Source organism: Takifugu rubripes, chromosome 7, assembly GCF_901000725.2.
Source record: "Takifugu rubripes chromosome 7, fTakRub1.2, whole genome shotgun sequence".
Lineage (NCBI taxonomy): Eukaryota > Metazoa > Chordata > Actinopteri > Tetraodontiformes > Tetraodontidae > Takifugu > Takifugu rubripes.
This window is the reverse complement of record NC_042291.1, coordinates 8,228,406-8,248,099: the sequence shown is the minus strand read 5'-3', so window position 1 is coordinate 8,248,099 and position 19,694 is coordinate 8,228,406. Positions and strand designations below refer to the sequence as shown.

The window sequence follows — 19,694 nt, the reverse complement described above, 5'->3', positions numbered from 1 at the left end:
GGACGTTAACAATATCAGACAGGAGGGCTTCTCTTCTCCTTTTCCTCCACAGTCAGTGGTTCTCACTCAACATGCTAAACCCAATTAGCGACCAACAATCCAAGCCCTGTGTTGGGAAATGAGGTGGGATAAATGGAGCACTGGCAGGGGAGACAGTATAGAATGACAGGAAAGAATTTTGACAGTTACATCTGTTATCATTTTTTTTCATAAACTGAGCAAGAATAACATTGTAAAGCCTAAAGTTTGCTAATTTCTTGCCTGTAAGCTTCACAAGATTGGGGATTTCTGCTTGAATAGAAGCCTCAATCTGCTAAAAACTCACATATAAACAGGATCATGAGCCTGTTTCATTTTTATCCAATATGATCACAGAACATTTCTATTCCCATGGGCGCGATAATTTATATGCCGCAGTTTACAACCTTTATTCGGCAAGATTGTAGGTATGTAACAGGTTTGGCTTACGCTAGCTTTGGCGCCATATTGCACAGCATTCCGAGGCATAGCGTCATACAAGGATGAGACGTAAGTGATGATGGACTTCTCATCGGGGTGCGGGACATCGACGTCTAAATGGATAATAAATCACAATCAAAAACAAACCTTCCTAACAGAAGTTTTGTGCTAAATTGCTACAACCATGAAACTCAAAAAGAATCAAACTTACCCTCAGGGTCTAGTAGGCGCGTCACTCCCAGATCTCTCTCTGCAACATCGAAAGCCTGCTCCAGGTTCTCCAGGTTGGTCTGATGGTACACTCTGCCCATGTCGATCAGTCTGGGGCTGCCAAAACACAGAAACAGGAGGGTCAAACCTGATGAGTTCGCAATCTGAATCTTCAGGGTTGAAAGGAAAGAAGGGAAGGAAATACATTAAGCTGCTGTCACAGCCTCGATTGTTCTATAGTGTTCATATGAATGCACACCTGGACAGTGTACAATAGGACACTATATAGAGTAAATAAGGTTTAGATGAAGGGAATTTGAATTTCTTATCACTCTATACGAGGTTTTGAATTCAATAAGGACGTGGCAGCGTGCCACACCTCAGCTGCAAGAGCAGACAAAGATTCTGTAAGACCCCGTCAACATGTAACCTCCCCCCCTGCAGTTATAGAATATTGTAAAGATCCATACTGATCTCTGATGCACAGAGTAGAATGTCCCACATTATGTCCAGAAAACAGAGCCCTCATATGATGGAATTTCGTCGTTGTTGGCTGAATGGGTCTTGCTATGCTTTCTCGCTCTTTTCTGTGAACATTCAAGGGGGCTCCTGAGCTTCGGGAGCCCCACCCAGAGTCCGTGGATGACCTCTCTGATGGGATATCCTCACAAAACATGACAACGCGGCTGTCCGCGGTGCCTGCAGATCCCAGTGTGACGAAGTTTCGCTTTTTGGACTTGGACTTCAGACGCACACCGAACATCTTAAACCGACCCAGTGGCACATCGAAGCTTTAAAAGCACCATCCATTCATTTCACCGCTGTCCTGTTCACTTTCCCATGTGCCCAAAGGCCATCAGCCAACCCTCTTAATCCTTCAGTAGGAGGGGAAAAAAAGCTTCAAAAGCAGTGCTGGAAAATCCTTCAGGTTTTAAATGTGAAACCATAAATTTAAACTACAAACTGGACATCTTGAACACATGTGTCCTTCCTGAGCAACGCTACAGCATAAAGTTCCCAGTCCCAGCCACGAAGTTCTCTGCGTACACCCACACAGCTCACCCCACCCTTCTTTATGAAAGCAGCATTATTTACAGTATCAAGTGTCTCCAAAGCAGACAAAAAAGGGGACGCTTACAGAAACTTGTCCCTGCAGGTATTTCTGTTCTTCACCACATAATAACAATGGCTTCATGCCAAGTGTCATATATCTTTTTTCTCCTCAATAGTTTCCAGCAGAACAGCACCAAAACCCCACACAAAAACAACCCTTCTACCAAGAAGATACATGATGACAGTAGGATACGTAGTGAACCACTTTCCCCCCTTGTATTCAATGTTTCCAACTAGCTATTTAAGAACAACGCCTCTGACTGGTATTCCCAGCCTGAAGGGCTGACATGTTCCCAAGAAGAATGTAATAACACATTTCCCTGCTGTGAGGATACGCAGGTGGAGATGTTGAGTGGAAATGGAAAAACAAAGAGCTTTGTTGTGGTTATTAAATCTAGAACGATTGAAGGGAGAAAAACTACACGACCGTCAATAAATTCACCACTCACTAGTGTTTGTGAATGACGGCGTTGAACAGCTTGCCGTCCCTCCAGCTGGTGGAGAAGTTCTCACAGCGGATGTTCTGGTAGCCGTCAGAGATCCTCTGAGACCAGAGCAGCAGCTTCTCTTTGGCCGACATGTCCTCCGACTGACCGTTGACCTGGATGTCTGAGATCTGAGGCAGGGAGTGGGAATTAAAACGTTAACAACATCGTAGACAGGAGGGAAACGTAGATCATTTCGTGAAAAAAAAAATAGTTATGAGTGGAAATCAAAGGATGATTTTCAGGTACAATCATTGGAGACCCTTATCTACTTGTTCATATAAGAGAAATTTTGAATATAATATATATTTTTTCAATTTGGCAATGGTAAATCATAGCTGTGAATAACTGTCATTTTTGAGTAAGTATTTAACTCGGATGGGCCAGTGATGGGCCAGTCTTTTTCTGCGTTGTTTTTCAGGGAAGCCATCTCTAAAGGCAACTAGATGATCATGAGACTATCAAAAAGAGATTCAGATGTCCAATTCAAAGTGACCCAACCCAGCTAATGTTGCCCCTTTATTCTGCGTGAGGATGCTGGAGCCTTTATTAGATCCCATTCAGCACTGATCCCGCTTTTATTCTGCCAGCTGAGCTGAGCTTTTATGTAATCCACACCTGAATAATCTAATATGAAAGGCCGGCGGGTTTTATCCAGGGACTTCAGGGCGGCGTTCAAAGGGAGAGAGCAGGAGGAGTCTGGGCTACGCTGGATGTGGCCAGAGTGACGCATAAAACACATTGTAAACTCTGACACACCCTCACCAGGAGAGAAAGTGACTCATTCTTACAAAGCCTGGAAAGACTCTATTACTACCCTGAATATCCTGTTTTGATTATCAAGGTAAATTTGACAGCAGATTCTGTCCACCGCTTTGATTGGTCCCAAGGAGGCAGGAAACAGCAGCTGGCAGATGGGAGGGGAAGAGATATGGAGGGACGTAAATAATGGAACACAACACTGACAGAGCTGGAGACCTGGAAGTGCAGGATAATTGTCCATATCAACCCCAGGATCAGCTTGGGGTTCCCGTCTGCTATGTCATCGTTTCGGATGTTGACCAGCTTGACCTGAAAGAAAGGAACAACAGCAGAGTCAATCCGGGGGCATCGGGAGCATCAGAAGGTCGTGCTTTTTAGACGGGCCCTACCTGCCGGTGTTTGAGGAAGTCCAGTGCTATCTGTACATTCTGCAGTTTGTGAAATCGCATGTGGCCTTTTTCTCTGGGCTGAAGACGGAAAACAGATGTTAAAAATGGTGTATAAACCAATATAGACATAATTACACCTTTGGTGGAAGGATTTAACTTTCAGTGAGGATGGAGGAATGAATAAAAAAGAAAATCAGCGGGAAATCAAAGAGGAGGAAAGAAATAACTTGTGGGAACAATAAAAGATATTTTCAGTCTGCTCCTTCATAATCAATGCTTGCTGCTACAGCATGCAGGAAAATATAGAGGGGAAAACCACAAAACACAAGGTTTAAAGCACCAATTTGTTGTGGAAAAGTGTTTCTGCAGGTTTGAGGGGAAAGAAATCGGATCTGTTGATATGAGAGAAATAAAACAACAACTTTGGGGTAATGGATGAAACGATGATGCCTTCTGTTTATGGACCCACTCACCATCCAACTACTCCTCACCAAGTCTCTCTCCCTCGGCTAGAGCGAGGAGGAGGAGGGGTCAAAGGTCAGCACAACCAGGCAGGTTAGAGGAAAGCAAAGAGGAGGTGGAGGAAAAAGAGAACGGTAGGAGGTTGAGGAGAACTTTAGATCAGACAGAAGCATCCGCACAGATACTAGACAATATTAGTGTGTTAATGTGCTGGAACAGGATCAAAACAAAGTCCTCCGGTTTTTATGGCAATAGTGAAACTGAGTTTTTCCTGCACGACGACAGATTCAAGCTAGAATTAGCACCTAGCAATGCCGTTAAAGTACATCATCTGTGCAAAACAGCCAGTCTGGATGAAAAGGTAAGAGAAAAATTGATGAATATAACAATAGATATGTCCTGCAGGTTATTCAAGTTCAAACAAATGAATGAATCTCTCTGCAGCAAAACATAAGACAGCATTCAGGTACAGTGGCGATACCCACCAGTTTTTCTCCAGAGAGGACCTCTAACAGCGAGATCAGGTTGTGTCCATCGCGAAGGTCCTCGTACAGGTCGTCCACGCGACGGTCAGCCTGTCAAGCCAAAGGAAGATACAAGTCAGAAGGACACCACAAGCAAGCAGCACACAAGTATTAGGTTGATAACTGCTGCTTTGTGTCTGTTTTCACACTCAATCTCTTTAGCAGAGCTTTTGCTCAAACTGCGCAGCTCTAAGGAACTCAGGATTGTATAGCCGTAAGCAGCCAAGCTTGGCTCCAAATGTCAGCTGTCAACCCTGAGAAGTTATTAGTAGGGAAAAATGTCACACTTTAGGGCTATTGGTTTGAGTGCAAAACAACCTCAATAGATGAATAAATTAGGGTGGTAAATGATCAGAAAAGCCCGCATCTGAGGGTCACATATTAACTGTGAAGGTTGGTGTAACAGTAACCAGACACTGAAGCGGGTGAGAGATGCTGTGATGGTGCCAAATCTGACATTTCTGAGACCACGGCTTCCTGCAAAATCTCCACACACGTGTTGCACTCCTTTGACATGCTAACACCTACCTGCGCCGTCCGGAACTGGAATGGAAAAAAATGCAGGGGTGAGACCAACAGAAATACAAATGTAGGAGAATAAATATGACACAGAAAAGTCAAAAGCGCAACGTTTTCTTTCCTTTCTGTTTGTGTGAGTTCAGAACGAGAAAGAATGACTGAGGCATTGAATAAAGCCTCTGCCCTAAAAAGGTATTTGGAATACAAGTTACAACAATGGTAGAGTTTGGCAAAGAAAAAAGAAGCAGCTGCAGATCAACTCGTAACTACATGTACAGTCAAGAGTAAAGTGCGGTGGTATGCATTCCTCAATATGACCACTAGAGGTCACTCTGTAGACAAAGCTTGAATCAATTGGGGGAGCAAATTAAACGGGTTTTTTTCTGTAAATGACCGATTATCAACACTACTTGATCTTTTTGAAGTTATCATCTATCATCAACTACAAATTACAGCGGCCGTGGCCTCAGGGACTATTCATCACACTGTGTCCCATAAGTAGGCATCAAGCTACAAATTGCCCTTTCGAGGTCATTGAGAGTTGCTCTGTAAACATTTCAGGACAAAACAAAGTCATTAGCACACAAGGCCAGCCCTCCTCCTGGGCTCCACACCTCACACATGTCAGAGGTTCGGCCCGATGATTATGTTATCTAGTGGAAATCTTTCGCAGGTGATTCTCTGATCTGATCAACGAACTGCGGCTTATTTCTTCACCTAAACGTTACAGTCTGCAGCAACCAGATAGGAGGCAGATTGTTGTGGCAGGACTGGAGTTCTGCTCCATTTCACACAGTATAAAAAGATTTAGTGAGCTCAGGAAACCACTCAGTGGTCCGTTACACCCAACCTACAGTATACTCTCCCTGGTCACGCCAAACGTTAAATCAGGAGTTAACACTTTGGCAGTTAACACTGTCCATCCAGTGCTTTTTGTTCAATTAATGAGAATAAAGGGAGCGCTGTTAATCACATATTTCATGAGTTTCTATTTGACTCATTGTTCTTCTAGCTTTTCTATCAGCTCAACTAAACAAGGGCTTATTCACAAATGATTTATTGGTTGCAAATTTTGGAATACGTTTTTTCCTCCAACAAAAAAACCAAAATGTCATGTTTGTGTGAAATTATGCAACATCCCACAGAGGTTGGTGCGTCAGAGATGGACGGGCATGAATGCGCCGTTTGCCACCCAGAGAAAGGAGCCTGAGCCCCACATGTGGTACCAGCAGACCCGCACCGCCGCCGCCACCATGGGCTCCAGACCCAGACAAGAAATTGACTTTTCAGAAGGAATTAAGTGAGTCCAGATGTCTGTGACTCACTGAGCGGCGAGAAACTAGACTTTGTTATATGTTAGGAAAGGAAAACACTCTCATGTTCTTTCTTCTTTTGCCTTTCCAAAAAAGAAATGAATGATCATCTGTTTGGTGTGAATATACAAACAATCCCAAAGGCATTAATGGCATAAGGCCGGGAAGGTGTGAGTTTTCTGGAAGCAGAGGAAGCAGAACTCTTCCACTCTGTTGGAGAGGTTTACTGTTGCCGCGGGCTGATTTTTCGCTCCTAATGAGCTCCAGAATGAGCCCTGCTTGACATCCCCTCTGTTTACTATCATAAGCGCATGATGCATCTCAGGAGCTCTCAGGATGTCAAACTGAGTAAAGAGGGCGAGGTAGGTGACAGCAGAGGAGCGCCGATTGACAGTTTATAAAGTCTCTCAAGCAGATGACAGCTCAGAATGAATGCTTAGTCTAACTGAGTGGGACAAACAGGTCAATAAGAATGCACGGTTGAGGGACTGACCAACACCTCTCACAGGTAGAAATCTTTTGCCAGCATCCTGACACTTATGGCGACTGGGCCTGCTGTGACTCACTGAGAGGACCTTTGCAAGTTATTTTGCTCTGGACCACAAAGAGTGGATTTCTGCCTCTGGTTGTTATGTAAGAATGTCAACCACAGGTTCAGGAGGTACAGAAAACCAAAAATTTGAGGGCATGTTTTGCTGATATAAAACTTATTTTGGGTGCCCTGAATAACAATCTGAACATTCAAAGCACGTTAAGGGAGGTAGGGTATCTTTACCTTAATCAAGTGCTTGTTCACCCATTTCGTGAAGGTCTTTTTCTGTACTCGATCTCGTTCATCTGCAAAAAAAAAAGAGCGAAACCAAGGTAAGATACATGGATGGTTGGTCAAAATTCTTTAAAACTGAGGTAAAATGAATCTTGATTGGCACAGCTGCATGTGAGAGAGACAGTATTGCTCATACTTGATGGATGTTCCTTATTGTCCACAGATAAGATAAGAAAAGTCAACATTGTGCAAAGTTATATTCCTGAGCAGCGCCATGCCAGATCAGCACATGATTTAATACAGACATTGCAATTTCCCAACAAGAAACAACAAGACCTTGACAACGCGCACGCCCACTGAGACAACAGGCCTGCGTGCCCCCACCCAGTGTTATGAGCGCTGGGTTCAGACAGAAACCTCAAGGTGTGTCCTTTATAATGGAAGCGGTGGATGAGGAGACCATTTCAGCTCAAAGTCTTCGTTCAGAGAAGCACCTCACTGTTGCTTCGACGGAGTTTCTTCCTTTATGTTACATCATCGGAACTGCGGATCCCAATGCAAACCTCTTTTTACTGGGAGTAATCTACTACTCGTGCACGGACACACCCTGCTAAGAAAACGCTCTGTGATGTTATTCAAACTTAAAAAGAAAAGTTGCCCAGAGGCTACTTTGTTCTTCCATCGCATATTTTTCAAACAGGTTGTGGCTTCATGACAAGCCCTTACACGCGCACGCCCCTGACCTTTCACCCCCCATCCATCTTATTCTTTTGCAGCGGGGGACTCAGCAGTGGGGTTACTATGTGACCTTTGTGGTAACAGTTTCCAGGGGAAGCCTGGTGACTGGAGATACAAACAGAAACTTCCCAGGAGAGTCACCTTGACCCGGCTCTCTGTCCTCTGTCCACACAGCGTTACCTAATCCTGTTTCACCTGAACGTGAGCTCATTGCTCTTTACAGGTGAATAGATAGGGGCTGAATGACGCGTCAGGTATCAAATGTCACCAGGCGCAAACATGTTTCAGTTCTTAGCATGGACGTTACTCAGCAAGCCTGAGTAGAACCAGTGGAAGCTACTCATGTACTGGAAAAGGGGAGTATCCAGTGAAGACAATGGACAGCCCAATCAGACCAAGACCTTCTGTCACTTTACGCTGTAGCAGAATATGTTGTGACATCTAACATTTAGCAGGTCTGGAATCCTCTTATGGATTCATGTAAAAATGCACAACATTACACATCACACTACTGAAGTACTGCTGCCCACTTCCTTAAAAGAGTTCCACCATACACATCTTCCTTGAAAAGCAGCTCATTTTTTCCCAGCAGAGTCACAGACACAAGCCCAAGAATTAAAATGAAGCCATTGTCCATTAACAGTAGCCATACTGGTACCTTTCCTGCCATCCGTAGCTTTCAGCATCCCCTGGTAGTAGCCATCATCTGAGTCAGTCCTCTCCCTGCCCATGCTGTTAGAGGAAAGATTCCTGTACCTTTGCTGCCTAGAGCTCATTATCTCTTATTATCAATACACAGATGAAAAAGAAAATCAAATGTATGTTAAAAAAAAATCCAGACTGCTTCTTTTGTCCTGTCTGGTAATCAGTCCGGTGCCCACAATCTACACTGCTGCTCCACAGACCGATGAGCTCTTTTTTCTGCTTCTAACTTCTCAGGCCTGCACTCGTCCTCTTCCCGTTTCCTTGCTTCTCTCTTTAAGTCACTTTTTTCCTACACCGTGCCTCTGGGCTCCGATGTCTGGGCCTGTCCCTCTGCGCAATGTGCATTTAGTGCAAGTGTGCAGGACATGAGAGGCAGGGCTCTAAAGCACAGCCCTTCCCCTCGCTGGGTGCACCGTTTTGCTGAGGCGGGGAGGAAGGATGTGAGGCGGAGCACGATGAGGTGTGGTAACCTGCATGTGCTATCACCTCACCCCTTCATTATAGTAGATAATTCACCCATAACCTGAGTCACTAGTCGCTACTGATCACAGCGATGGACATACACCCAAGTTTGATAAGACAGCAATTAGGCATATAGTTATATTTAATCATCTTCTTTCTTTTTTAAATGCACGTAGACACACCCCTGCTGGTTAATCATTACATATCAGAGCATTCCTGTGGGGGCTGTGTTAGTCAGTAAGGGAGGAAGGAGATGATGGATAAGATAATTTGCCAATGGTGGGTGTGAATTCCAGGAAATGATGAAGGGCCACACCCTGAACATCCCTGGCTTACTCAGAAAAGGAGCAGCTTATAGCTCCGTAGGTGAAAGAATGGTTAAGACTGGTGCACATGTTGGTGCGGGGCGGTGTAAAAACTGCACTGGCAGCTCATTCCCTGGCCCAAACAACCATTTCAGACAAAAGAGAGCAAAGGCAGCACTTCCTGTGCGCCAGACTATTTTGGCAGCGAGATGCAGAGATAGAGCGGCCATTTCTGAACCGTTTGTGGTTACAATACGGGCTTTCACTTGCGGACACCGATAAAAAGATGCGCAGTGGCACTGGGGAACTGACACGGGGGAAACAGTAAAATCACTGTCGTAGAATCTAAACCTTGTCCTGACGAGAGATCAGGAATCGGTGTGTTTTCCCTGACCCTGCCCACCCTCTCTACACCTGAATCCACTTTTCCCTCCATGGGGCTGGGTGTTGTGCACGGCCTGTATGAACATGAAAACACTTAATCAGTCAGTGCAAGTGTATTTGTGTGCATGTGTGTCCACGTATCAACTCATTCTGAGCCACGTCTGCAAACCCAGAGACACACCTGTGTCATCCTTCGCACTGTCTAGGCAAGCTGAGGAATGAAGGAGTGGTATGTGGGCTGGCAATTTAATGGAAGAAGAGAGAGGAATGTATGGATGAGTCCAGAATTTGAAACTAAAAATGAGATTCAATGATATTCAGGCTATTGCAATATAGTGGGCTTTACTGCAGGAACTGCAAACTTTCATTTATAACACAGTGTGGAGCTCCGGCTGCATCCGCAGGAGCGCAACTCTGATATTTCAATACGCACTGATGCTTAATGAGATGGACTTCTGCATGTGGAGGGATGCGAACGCAGAAAGCGCGGAACAACTGAGTCACGACGATTTTCCACCGAAAACAGAGACGTATCATTAAGGCCTCAGCTTGCTGCTCCCTCATCGCATCCAGATGGAGTATTTTATACCAACGCCCGAGCAGAATGAAGGTATTGTGTGTGCGTTAGTATGTGTGATGACAGGCTCCCCTCACAGCTCACATCTGACTTTAACAAAGATCTTAAATATTCACTGAGCTCAGTGCTGATCTTTAGGATTATCTGTGCAGAAGCCTTGAGTGAAAAACAGAATCCCCGCAGAAGATTAAATGGAGAGTATGAAAGAGCAGATGTCTCCCTCTGCAGGCCAGAGCAAAGAATGGATGGGTGGGTGGATGGATGGATGGATGGATGGATGGATGGATGGATGGATGGATGGATGGATGGATGGGTGGATGGATGGATGGATGGGTGGATGGATGGGTGGATGGATGGATGGATGGATGGATGGATGGATGGATGGATGGGTGGATGGATGGATGGATGGATGGATGGATGGATGGATGGATGGATGGATGGGTGGATGGATGGATGGGTGGATGGATGGATGGATGGATGGATGGGTGGATGGATGGATGGATGGATGCTATATGTGCTGTCATTGTCTATAAACAAGTGTCTATAAACAAGCGCAACAGCATGAATTATGTTTGCAATCACGACTGATCATGTTTTATGCCCATGTTTTAAGTCAGTCCGGTAAGTGTAAATATGACAAGATTGAAGGTTTGAGTGGGGAGGAATTACAACTGTTTAGTGTCTTGTTTGCTTCACTTGCAATGAAATGTTGTCACAATAAAACATGTACTTCTGCCTCTAGTCTAAAAAAAAAATGAAGGAACAAAAGATATTCCTTTGTTCATCTGATGAAAAGATAAATTCTCCCCTTATATATCTGCTTTTAGTATCATTCTTCCTGATTGAAATGTCAAAATTAAAGATTGACCATATAGCTGCAGAAACCAGCACAACAAAAATATAAATTCATTCAGACGCCATAATTTTCCAGTTCATATAATTTTAATAAATCTGCAGGATTTATTTATGCCCTGAAAGCAGATATTGTATGCTCTTGCTTTTTTAACCCATTATTATGGTTTCCATACGCTACTGTATCCCTGGTGCTTTCCAAACACCACAAGTAAATGTGGAAAAAAGGGGGAAACCTGAATGAAGTGAGTGATGTTTCCATGGCGACGACATCAACACAGATCCATGACTACCCCTTGACTCAGAGGTGTATTTTTAGACACAGGGGTGGGGGAGTCTCCCATTACTGACCGCTGTGACGTGAAAAAGAGAACACCACCCTGCGTCCCTACCTCCCAGAAAGCAATCACGCTACTGATCAGTAGGTGGCGCCAGAGAACAAGTACTTTACTACAATTACTGTTTGTTGATCGACTAACAAGAATAAAAAAAAATTGCTGCAGAATTCTACACACTTCCTTAATCCTCCTTCAGTAGTATAATTAAGGCATAATTAAGCACTAATCCACTATCACAGTGTCATCTAAAAAATTACTATAATTATCATGATTCATAATTGCAAAAATGTAGTGTAATGTTAATTGTGCAATAAAATATAGTGCGCACTTTCGCGGAGATTCCGTGGGGGTTTAAGATAAGACACTTATTTAATCATTCTGGCATGGGGCTTTTAAACTAGTTCATAAAGGTAATGCAGCAGCCATAACTTGTTATCTGTCAGGGTGATTCATCGATGGGAGACTGGCATAAATTATAAACTAAATTAACTGCAACCCAGTGATCCTCTACCTAATCTATCTTATCTGAATTTGTCACGTCTCAATCCTCAACTTCCTGCAGTTCCCATAGGAATATCACATACATTCCAGAGTGGTTGTTAAAGTATTATTTGAGCACTAACAGAAAATTGTAAATTTCGTCTAGTAACAGTCAGAGAGATGATTCCAAGGGAACTCTTCTTTGCTGTTTGACCCAGTGTCACAGCGCCCCCTTTAGGACAAAACTAAAGCCTGTCTGCTGTACATTCTGAAGAGAAACTTGTTCCTCAACTCAAGTCTCAGAGTCCTGTTTTTCCAAAAGTCTAAATATAATCTCAAACCCCATCAGTTTACAATATTAAATAATCATATTTTCCAATTTAATTTAATACATTTAAGTTAAATTATTTACTTGCTTCCACATTTTGCTTCTGTTCTTCCACAGAGTATCACAGTGTAAGTGAAAAAAAGTGTGATTAAACTGATTTCACATTGCTGCATTTGTCTTTGATCATGAAACTAATGGTTTATCACATTTTACAGAACACGGACGCTCGCTGTGCTCCGAGCCCTCTGTGAGCGTCCCTATACAATCATGATTTCTCAACACTTACACAACACTCTAACTCCACCTTGGTCCGAAGGCTTCTCATTCACTCACCTGTGCAACACATCTTACTGTACAAATATCTGCTTCTCTCTCCATACAAGCTCATCAGAATCAGAAAACTTCTTTGGTCATGGTTCCATGACACAGCCATGGTGAGGGTTCCCCTCCTGGGAGCCCGGCGTGTCACTCAGCTGTTGTGAGGAGGACACAAGGAGGACTTTCACAGGTCTGAGCAGTTGGCCCTGCCCCCTTCCATTAAGCCAGAACACGGATTGACGATAACTAAGCATTTTATTGAATGTCAACACTTGTGCTGGTTGACATATTTACACTATAAATATTATTCAGACCGGCCGCAGGGAGGAGGGTCATTTCAATGAATTTAAATTTCCTGCTTCTAAATTTCAGCCCTGACATGTGTCAGAAGTTAGTGTTTATTTTTTCTATCTCTTTTGTTTGCTTTTAACATGCAGAACTTGTATTCTGAGCAAGGCTTCAGGATGGTGGATTATGTGACGCCTCAGCCTGAAAGCAACATAAACCATCTCCGATTCTGCAACAAGTTCTTGTATTAACCAGTATGACATCATTTCTACCAGTCAAAATAGGGAAAACAAACAAAAATAAATAAAACCCTCATGTTATTTTATACTAATACGCTCACCTACTGTCAGCAGGTAACTCTAGAAAGTGATAATTTATGACGCTGGGCACAGCTGAGCTGCTTGTAGGTGCCGTTTTAAAGGGAAAGTGATCTAAATAAACTGTGCTCTCCACTTACAGGACCGCAACCTCTGACCTCAGAGGATGCTCTCTGATCCTCTCACATGTTGCGCTGACGACAAACAGAAATGTTTGTGGGTGACCTGTTTACAGGTTGATCCAATTACAGCAATTTATGGAATAAAATGGCATTATTTTCAGTGATAGAAATTCATCTGAGGAGAGTCACACCCGTCCACCCTGCGGGGCCAGCTAATTATATTGGGTATTTTCAAGTTATATTCTAGAATACCAGTAATGATCCATTCTCCATGTGCAAGACTATTTCCTGTCCTGGGAGGAATGACTCTCACTGCAGAGTCACCACTGGTTGGAAACTCACAGTGTTCAGAAAATGGAAACCCAAAGGAGTCCATCCAAGCTGTCCCTTAGAACAGGATAGGATGTGTTTCCAAGGTCCCTGTGTGACTAATGAATAAAAGCCCTAACATCCCCTGTGAGTGTTTCTGCGACTGTTTATCTCTGCCACATCAGCATAGTTCCAGTATTCCCAGAGGATTTCTGAACCTCCTGAGTCCCTGAGACATGAGTACACTGTTTATTTTATGACTCATGCCCACTGGTTTGCCAGCGGCCTTCATTGTGGTGTGCCATTTCATGAGGACTGGAAAAAATCTCTCTCTCTTTCCACGCACTGGAAACCAGTAAGTGGGAGTTGGATTAGTCCGGCGTGGAATAAGAATGTGGACTTTTTCCACGAATCAAGTAACTCCAACATTTTGCACGGCAGAGTGTGGGATCATGTGGCCCTGGGCTCCGAGCAAGTCAAACAGGATGTTTTGCTTCAAAGGCGATGGATATTCGTCACCAGGCATTTCAGCAACGCAGGTTTGTGCAGTTAACAGCCTGGGGGAGGGAGCATTTTAAGACTTCACTTAGTCAAAATGAATGGAAGTCAGACATGACGGCGCTGTCATGGCTAAACTGACAAGCATGAAAAAAACTGCACTGCTACAACCTCTCCGGGGCCCCTGAGGCCAATTTTAGAAGTCTAAGAAACCAAAAACAAACACAGATGAGGTGTCAAAGGTCAGCTACAGAATGCACACTAGAGCACCTTTGGCACGATGCATAATATTCACAGCCTGCTTCCATCCTTCCTCATGACCTTCCCGCTGATCTCATTCCAGTCTGGTCTGAAAAAGCAAGTTAATACCGCTTCAACGCAGAAGCTGGAGTAGAGGCTGAATTGCTATAGCGACAGCCGCTGATGGGGCTGAGGAGCTAGTGATTAGGAAGAGCGCGTGGGCTGTCATCGTGCGGGAGGAACGCCAGCGGAAAACGGGACCGCTAAGTCCTAAAAGCTCCATGGCAGACCTGGACCGAGGGGTCTGGATCAGCAGGGGGAGCAGCTGCATTAAACTTCCGTTATCACAGAAACAGAAATCAAACACTCGGCGATCAATGTTAGGTGTCAACTGCAAACGAATGAACCGCAAATGCGGAGAAAGTATCACGCTGCACGTTTCGAGAGGCTAACTCGGGTTCACTGCAGGTATTGTTAGAAGACTGCCTCACTCACTTTGATTTCAGTTTCCATAAACAGACGTCATCTCATGACACCAGACACGTTGTCTTTGTCCTCTAGGCTTTCACTCTGTGCTCAGGCAGCGTGCGTTTACCTTAACGTTAAAATTGTAACATGAGACTGGTAAATATGCGAATCAATGCAAGCCTTTATTTGATGAAAACCCATATTTCGTAATTATCATTTACTCATATTTAGCTGGTTTTGGATAGATTTTCAATGGGTGATTTTGAAGAAAACTTCACTGAAGAAACTATTACTGAGCACTACTTTCTACTTTAAATTGACTAGACTTGTTTAGCAGGAAACTGTTAAGGGAGTTTTTCCACAGCATACACAACAATAGAAATTATTTCGGTACAGCCTGGAATGGTTGACTTTCTAGGCTACCAGCCTCAGGGCCCTTGGACTCAAAGCATGTCTCCCACGCTGTCTCAGTGTAATGAGGAATAATGGCTCTGTAGTTAACAGTAAGAACAGATCCTTAACAAAAAATGGCAGCTGGCACCTTCGCCTAAACCTTGAGATAAAACTAACACCTTAAACGTCCGACTACTGAGCCCTGATCCTTGATCCTCCACGATCCTGTCATTGCTTACTTAACCTTCACACAGAAACAATATCCCACAGCTGTCTTACCTTCTCTCTTGTGTTTTCTTAAGCGCCAGAATACAATCAGGGTGAGTAAGTGCCCGAAAATCACCAGGGTGGGGAGAGTGAGTCCCCGGGGATTTGCAAGCATTTGCTAGGTCAGACAGACAGTAACAAGCCTGTAGGGATGAGAGGACCAGGCAGTGGTGACAGGTGGGCCTTTACCGTGAGAGGAGCGGGGCCAAAGTGGGTGTGGCGGGGCCTTTTAAAAAAAGAGAGCAGGAATTCCTCCAGTCTGGAGTGAGCGCTCCCAGTGTGTTTCTCTTCTGTTTGTTCAGCTGTTTTTAAAGTGGAAAAAAGTTCCGAGAACAATCAACGGCTTTACAAGAGTATTGATCTTCCTTCTTAATGCGTCATGTGAGCAAAACAATTACAGGCTGGATGAGCGAGTTTGTTTAACAGTCAGTCCAAAAGACTCAGCACGGCCTCCGTGAGAAATCCTGATAAAGGGAATAGTGTTAATATCTATAATATAAACAGGAACACCTTTAATTTTCCTGACTTCCAAACAATCACATTTAGAGTGGCTTGATGGGATAGAGAATATGACCAGCTATGACTTAAAAGAAAGTGTAAATGCCAAACAGATTAAACCCAAACTGAAGACACCTCATGTAGATGTTTGTGGCTGTGTGGGCAGAGGTGACATTGTCCCGCTCACTCCTGCCATCAACACTTTTCCCCACGAAAGCCGTCAAACGAGTGGAAATCATGAGCGTTGCCAGCCTCGCTCATTATTCCGGTCAGTATCACATTGGGGTTTAAATATGGAACACGAATAGTGCGCCTGTAGTCGGGAGTTGTTAAATGTTGATGCGTGCGTTCGTGCGCGTATTTGTTCCTGGATCGGAAACACACGAATCACATGGTGCGTTTGCCAAAAACACCGAGCTGCCTGCCAGAGAACCAAGGTTAAAGACAGACGGACATGCCACAGCACCACCACTCTGAGAACCTACCGGGTATGATCTTCATCTAAATGTAGAGGAAGAGGACGGCCGGGACAAAGGAGAGCTGGACCAAGGGGGAATGAAGTGGACAGGAGATGGTCCTGTTTGTTTGCTCTGAACTGCCTGTTTCTCCCCGTGTTGAATTTTGACAGGCTGTGCCTGCTGCTTGGATCTGTCAGCCCGCTCTCCCATGGCCAGGGGAGGCGGGACGACAACTTAGAGGAGGGGGTGAGGGGCTTACAGGAGCAGTGGGGTGGGTGGTCGGGGGGAGAGGGCTGGAGCTGGCTGAGGGATATAAATATCCCTGACAGCCAGATGATCACACCGTGTCACAGTTAGAAACTGATGGAAGAGCTCTGGCAGAGACTTGGCTCACTCACACCATGGAGACACACCCATCACACACACACACACACACACACACACACACACACACACACACACACACACACACACACCACTTTGATCTTTGATGATGATGATGATGATGATGATGTGGTGGTGGTAAGTGCATTATATTATATTATAACCAGGAAGCACAACCCATGACTAACATGGTCAACAGATGCTACAGTCATCTTCAGGATAAAATACTGTCTGCAGTTAAAAGGACACCAACACCACTTAACTGAATTTCGTGGATATCATCCAACCAAATGAGGCGCCATTGCTAAAGAACATCTTAAGGCTTATCCCTCATCACTGGCATTATTCCTGAACTACATTTCCCCCCCATAATTCTATCATTCTGCAAAATTATTGTTGGTCATACTGTATTATGCGATTTTCTGTCTCTACACCCATATTCCTTTTCTTTAGGGTTACCTTTGAGCAGCACTTTGGTCCATTGTTTGAAATCATCTCTATTAATAAATCATGACTTGACACATCTCAGAATTTTAGGTTACCAATCTCCTTATGTTGTCTTTCCTTATAAATAGATTGTGTACTTGATGCCATCTTAGCAGGATAATTATGATGTTGTCGGGGGGGAAAAATTCCCTATTTGTGACATTAAGGGAACAGAAATAGCTGTAAATGGAAACTGAAACGAGCCAAGACTACTAGCGTATTCACCCAATCAGGTCAGTGATTGACGGAGACTAGCATGATTGGAGCTCACGGCGTTCATCCCCATTACTTTTGGGATCAAAGTAATGCACAACAATCTCTAAATATAGCAATTGTAATGTATGAATATGTCTCTGTCAGCTGTAGCGCTGACAACTGGTTCCATTTTGCTTGTAACACTAAAAGCAATTCCAGCCAGTGTCTGGAAAGCGCCGCTGGGACTGTCTTTGCTCATGAAAAGTGGGCACTATAGATGGATGAGCCAGGGGTTGCTATACTGAGAAACTGTGTAGGGGCTTTACAAAGGATTGCTGAGAATTCCTTCCTGAACATCCTCGCATGCCTTTACGAACTTTTGAACTTTACAAACGACAGAGACTAACATTAGAGTTAGGGACATAGCTGCATGGTATTTGAAGCTGTTGTCCTGGGGGAAGGTGATACCTCTGGCATTATCTGAGCGTCACATCCCTGAACACTGCCATCTGCTAACAATTAGTCCAAAAGGTGGTGTGTGGTTCCTGCATGAAAGAATCCTCGATGGGTTGTGTGCATGAAAGTTAAAAGCTTGGTTAGACTGCAGAATACATAAATGAAAACCCTAAAGATTGCTGCAACCTTTGGTAACAAAAGTTGGAATAGTCCACCCCAGAAATATGGCCCACCTTGGGAAAATGACTAACGTCATCAGTATGTAGACCAAACCCTAAATACATTCCACATGTTATGGATCTCTTTGTTTCCAGGGTTTTTCCAAAGATGATAATATGTGATTCGGTGTTACTGCCCTTCAGCTCGCTGCAGCTGAATTTGATACGCAGCAGTTTGTGATTGTTAGCATAGCATTAGCAACCGAGACTGCTTTACAATGGCAAATAAGATACCGTAGTTCGAGCTCATAAATGTTCCAGGATTTGGTTTCAATGTTCAAGTAAAGGAGTGGAGATTTCTTCTACATTATGCCGAATAGCAAATTAGAAATCTTTAATGCGGGAAATTAAACCAGTTTATTCTCCAAATAAATTAAATTCCTGTGAGCACTTTGAGATCTGGTGATTAAAACTGTTAAATAAAGATTTTTTTTTTCCTTGATTGGTTTGGAGCACAATGAAGGAGACAGCTCTTTAGAAAGCTGCACATTTTTTGTACCTCTAGTTCCCAGTTTCTACATAAGTATAAACAATTTATAGGATGGCAAAAGTGGGGTTACCTAAGTGCAACAATATCAGGCTATAAACGAGCCTGTTGCTGACAGCTACTTAATTAACCAGCGTACCAGAATGCCTTCCTCACTAGTATCAAGGCACTGAAGCAGTTTGATCCCCTCCCCATCAAAGCTGGAAACTGCAACATAACAGACAATCTGGCGAATGACAAGTATGATTGACAAAAACAAGAACATGAGCAGAGAGCCAGGTTTATAGAGGGTGTGCATGGAGACGTATGTGTGAGTTGCGTGGTAATGAAACGTGAGATGACAATGGTTGGTAATGGACAGCAGATGTCAGCAGCGGGTCAGCAAGTGCTTTGGTCAGCTGACCATGTGATCAGTTTAGATAATGTCCCAACAGAACAGCACAATGACAATTACAAAAGAAAACAAACAGGGTAACTGGAAAATGACAATTATGTTAGTTGTGAACTTGAGTCTCAAATGATTTCTTTGTTTAATATATGTGTAATATATACTATATATACAATGTCTAATTACTGCACACAACATCGGTGACCATTCATTCTCCTAATGGAGATCACAGACTGAATAAAAGAATTATGACGCTAATTGAATCCAGATAGGCTGTCACATGTGGAAACAAACAACAGCCATGTAGCTGTGAGCAGGCTATTGCAACTTCCTGAGTCTTTCTCCTCTCACGCCCATGGACAACGCCCGTGTCCGAGCCTGGCTCTGGCCAACATGAGCACGCTAGTTCCAAAAACAATATTTACAACTTCAAGTTGTGAAATACAAATCATATTTAGTGTCATGAGGGTATGAAAAGGCATCATGAGATGAATTCTCTTGAGTTTCACTTCAGCAGAAGCAGCCATTAAAATGCACCTTTTTCACATTTTGACTACAGCTGTCATTTCTGTTATTTACAAGATCCAGCAGAGGAGGACGGTGATTACCACTATCATCACATTCTTCACATTCTTTCCATATCCTCCACACACCGCTTCATAGCAGTCTGCAAGGCACATGCTTATCTTCTATCACCCTGACTGAAAACATAACTCGAATCAGGTTCAGAACA

The 19,694-nt window shown here is 43.8% G+C and overlaps 1 protein-coding gene across 15 annotated transcripts in view; it reads right to left on the bottom strand.

The window, feature by feature from the left end:
- Positions 1 to 19,694, bottom strand: part of LOC101078378 (plectin-like) — an 82,379-nt gene that overhangs the window by 21,976 nt on the left and 40,709 nt on the right. For 6 of the 15 annotated variants that reach the window (XM_029838561.1, XM_029838562.1, XM_029838568.1 and 3 more), the window contains 7 exons: positions 7,012 to 7,073; positions 4,366 to 4,455; positions 3,419 to 3,496; positions 3,234 to 3,338; positions 2,232 to 2,398; positions 671 to 786; positions 469 to 572 (listed from right to left, as the gene is read on the bottom strand). In XM_029838561.1, coding sequence (XP_029694421.1) covers positions 469 to 572; positions 671 to 786; positions 2,232 to 2,398; positions 3,234 to 3,338; positions 3,419 to 3,496; positions 4,366 to 4,455; positions 7,012 to 7,073 — 722 coding nt within the window. Of the gene's footprint in view, positions 1 to 468; positions 573 to 670; positions 787 to 2,231; positions 2,399 to 3,233; positions 3,339 to 3,418; positions 3,497 to 4,365; positions 4,456 to 7,011; positions 7,074 to 8,398; positions 9,094 to 12,504; positions 12,736 to 15,403; positions 15,581 to 16,374; positions 16,406 to 19,694 lie in introns of those variants that run through there. The other 9 variants (XM_029838563.1, XM_029838560.1, XM_029838572.1 and 6 more) reach the window with 8 other exon arrangements.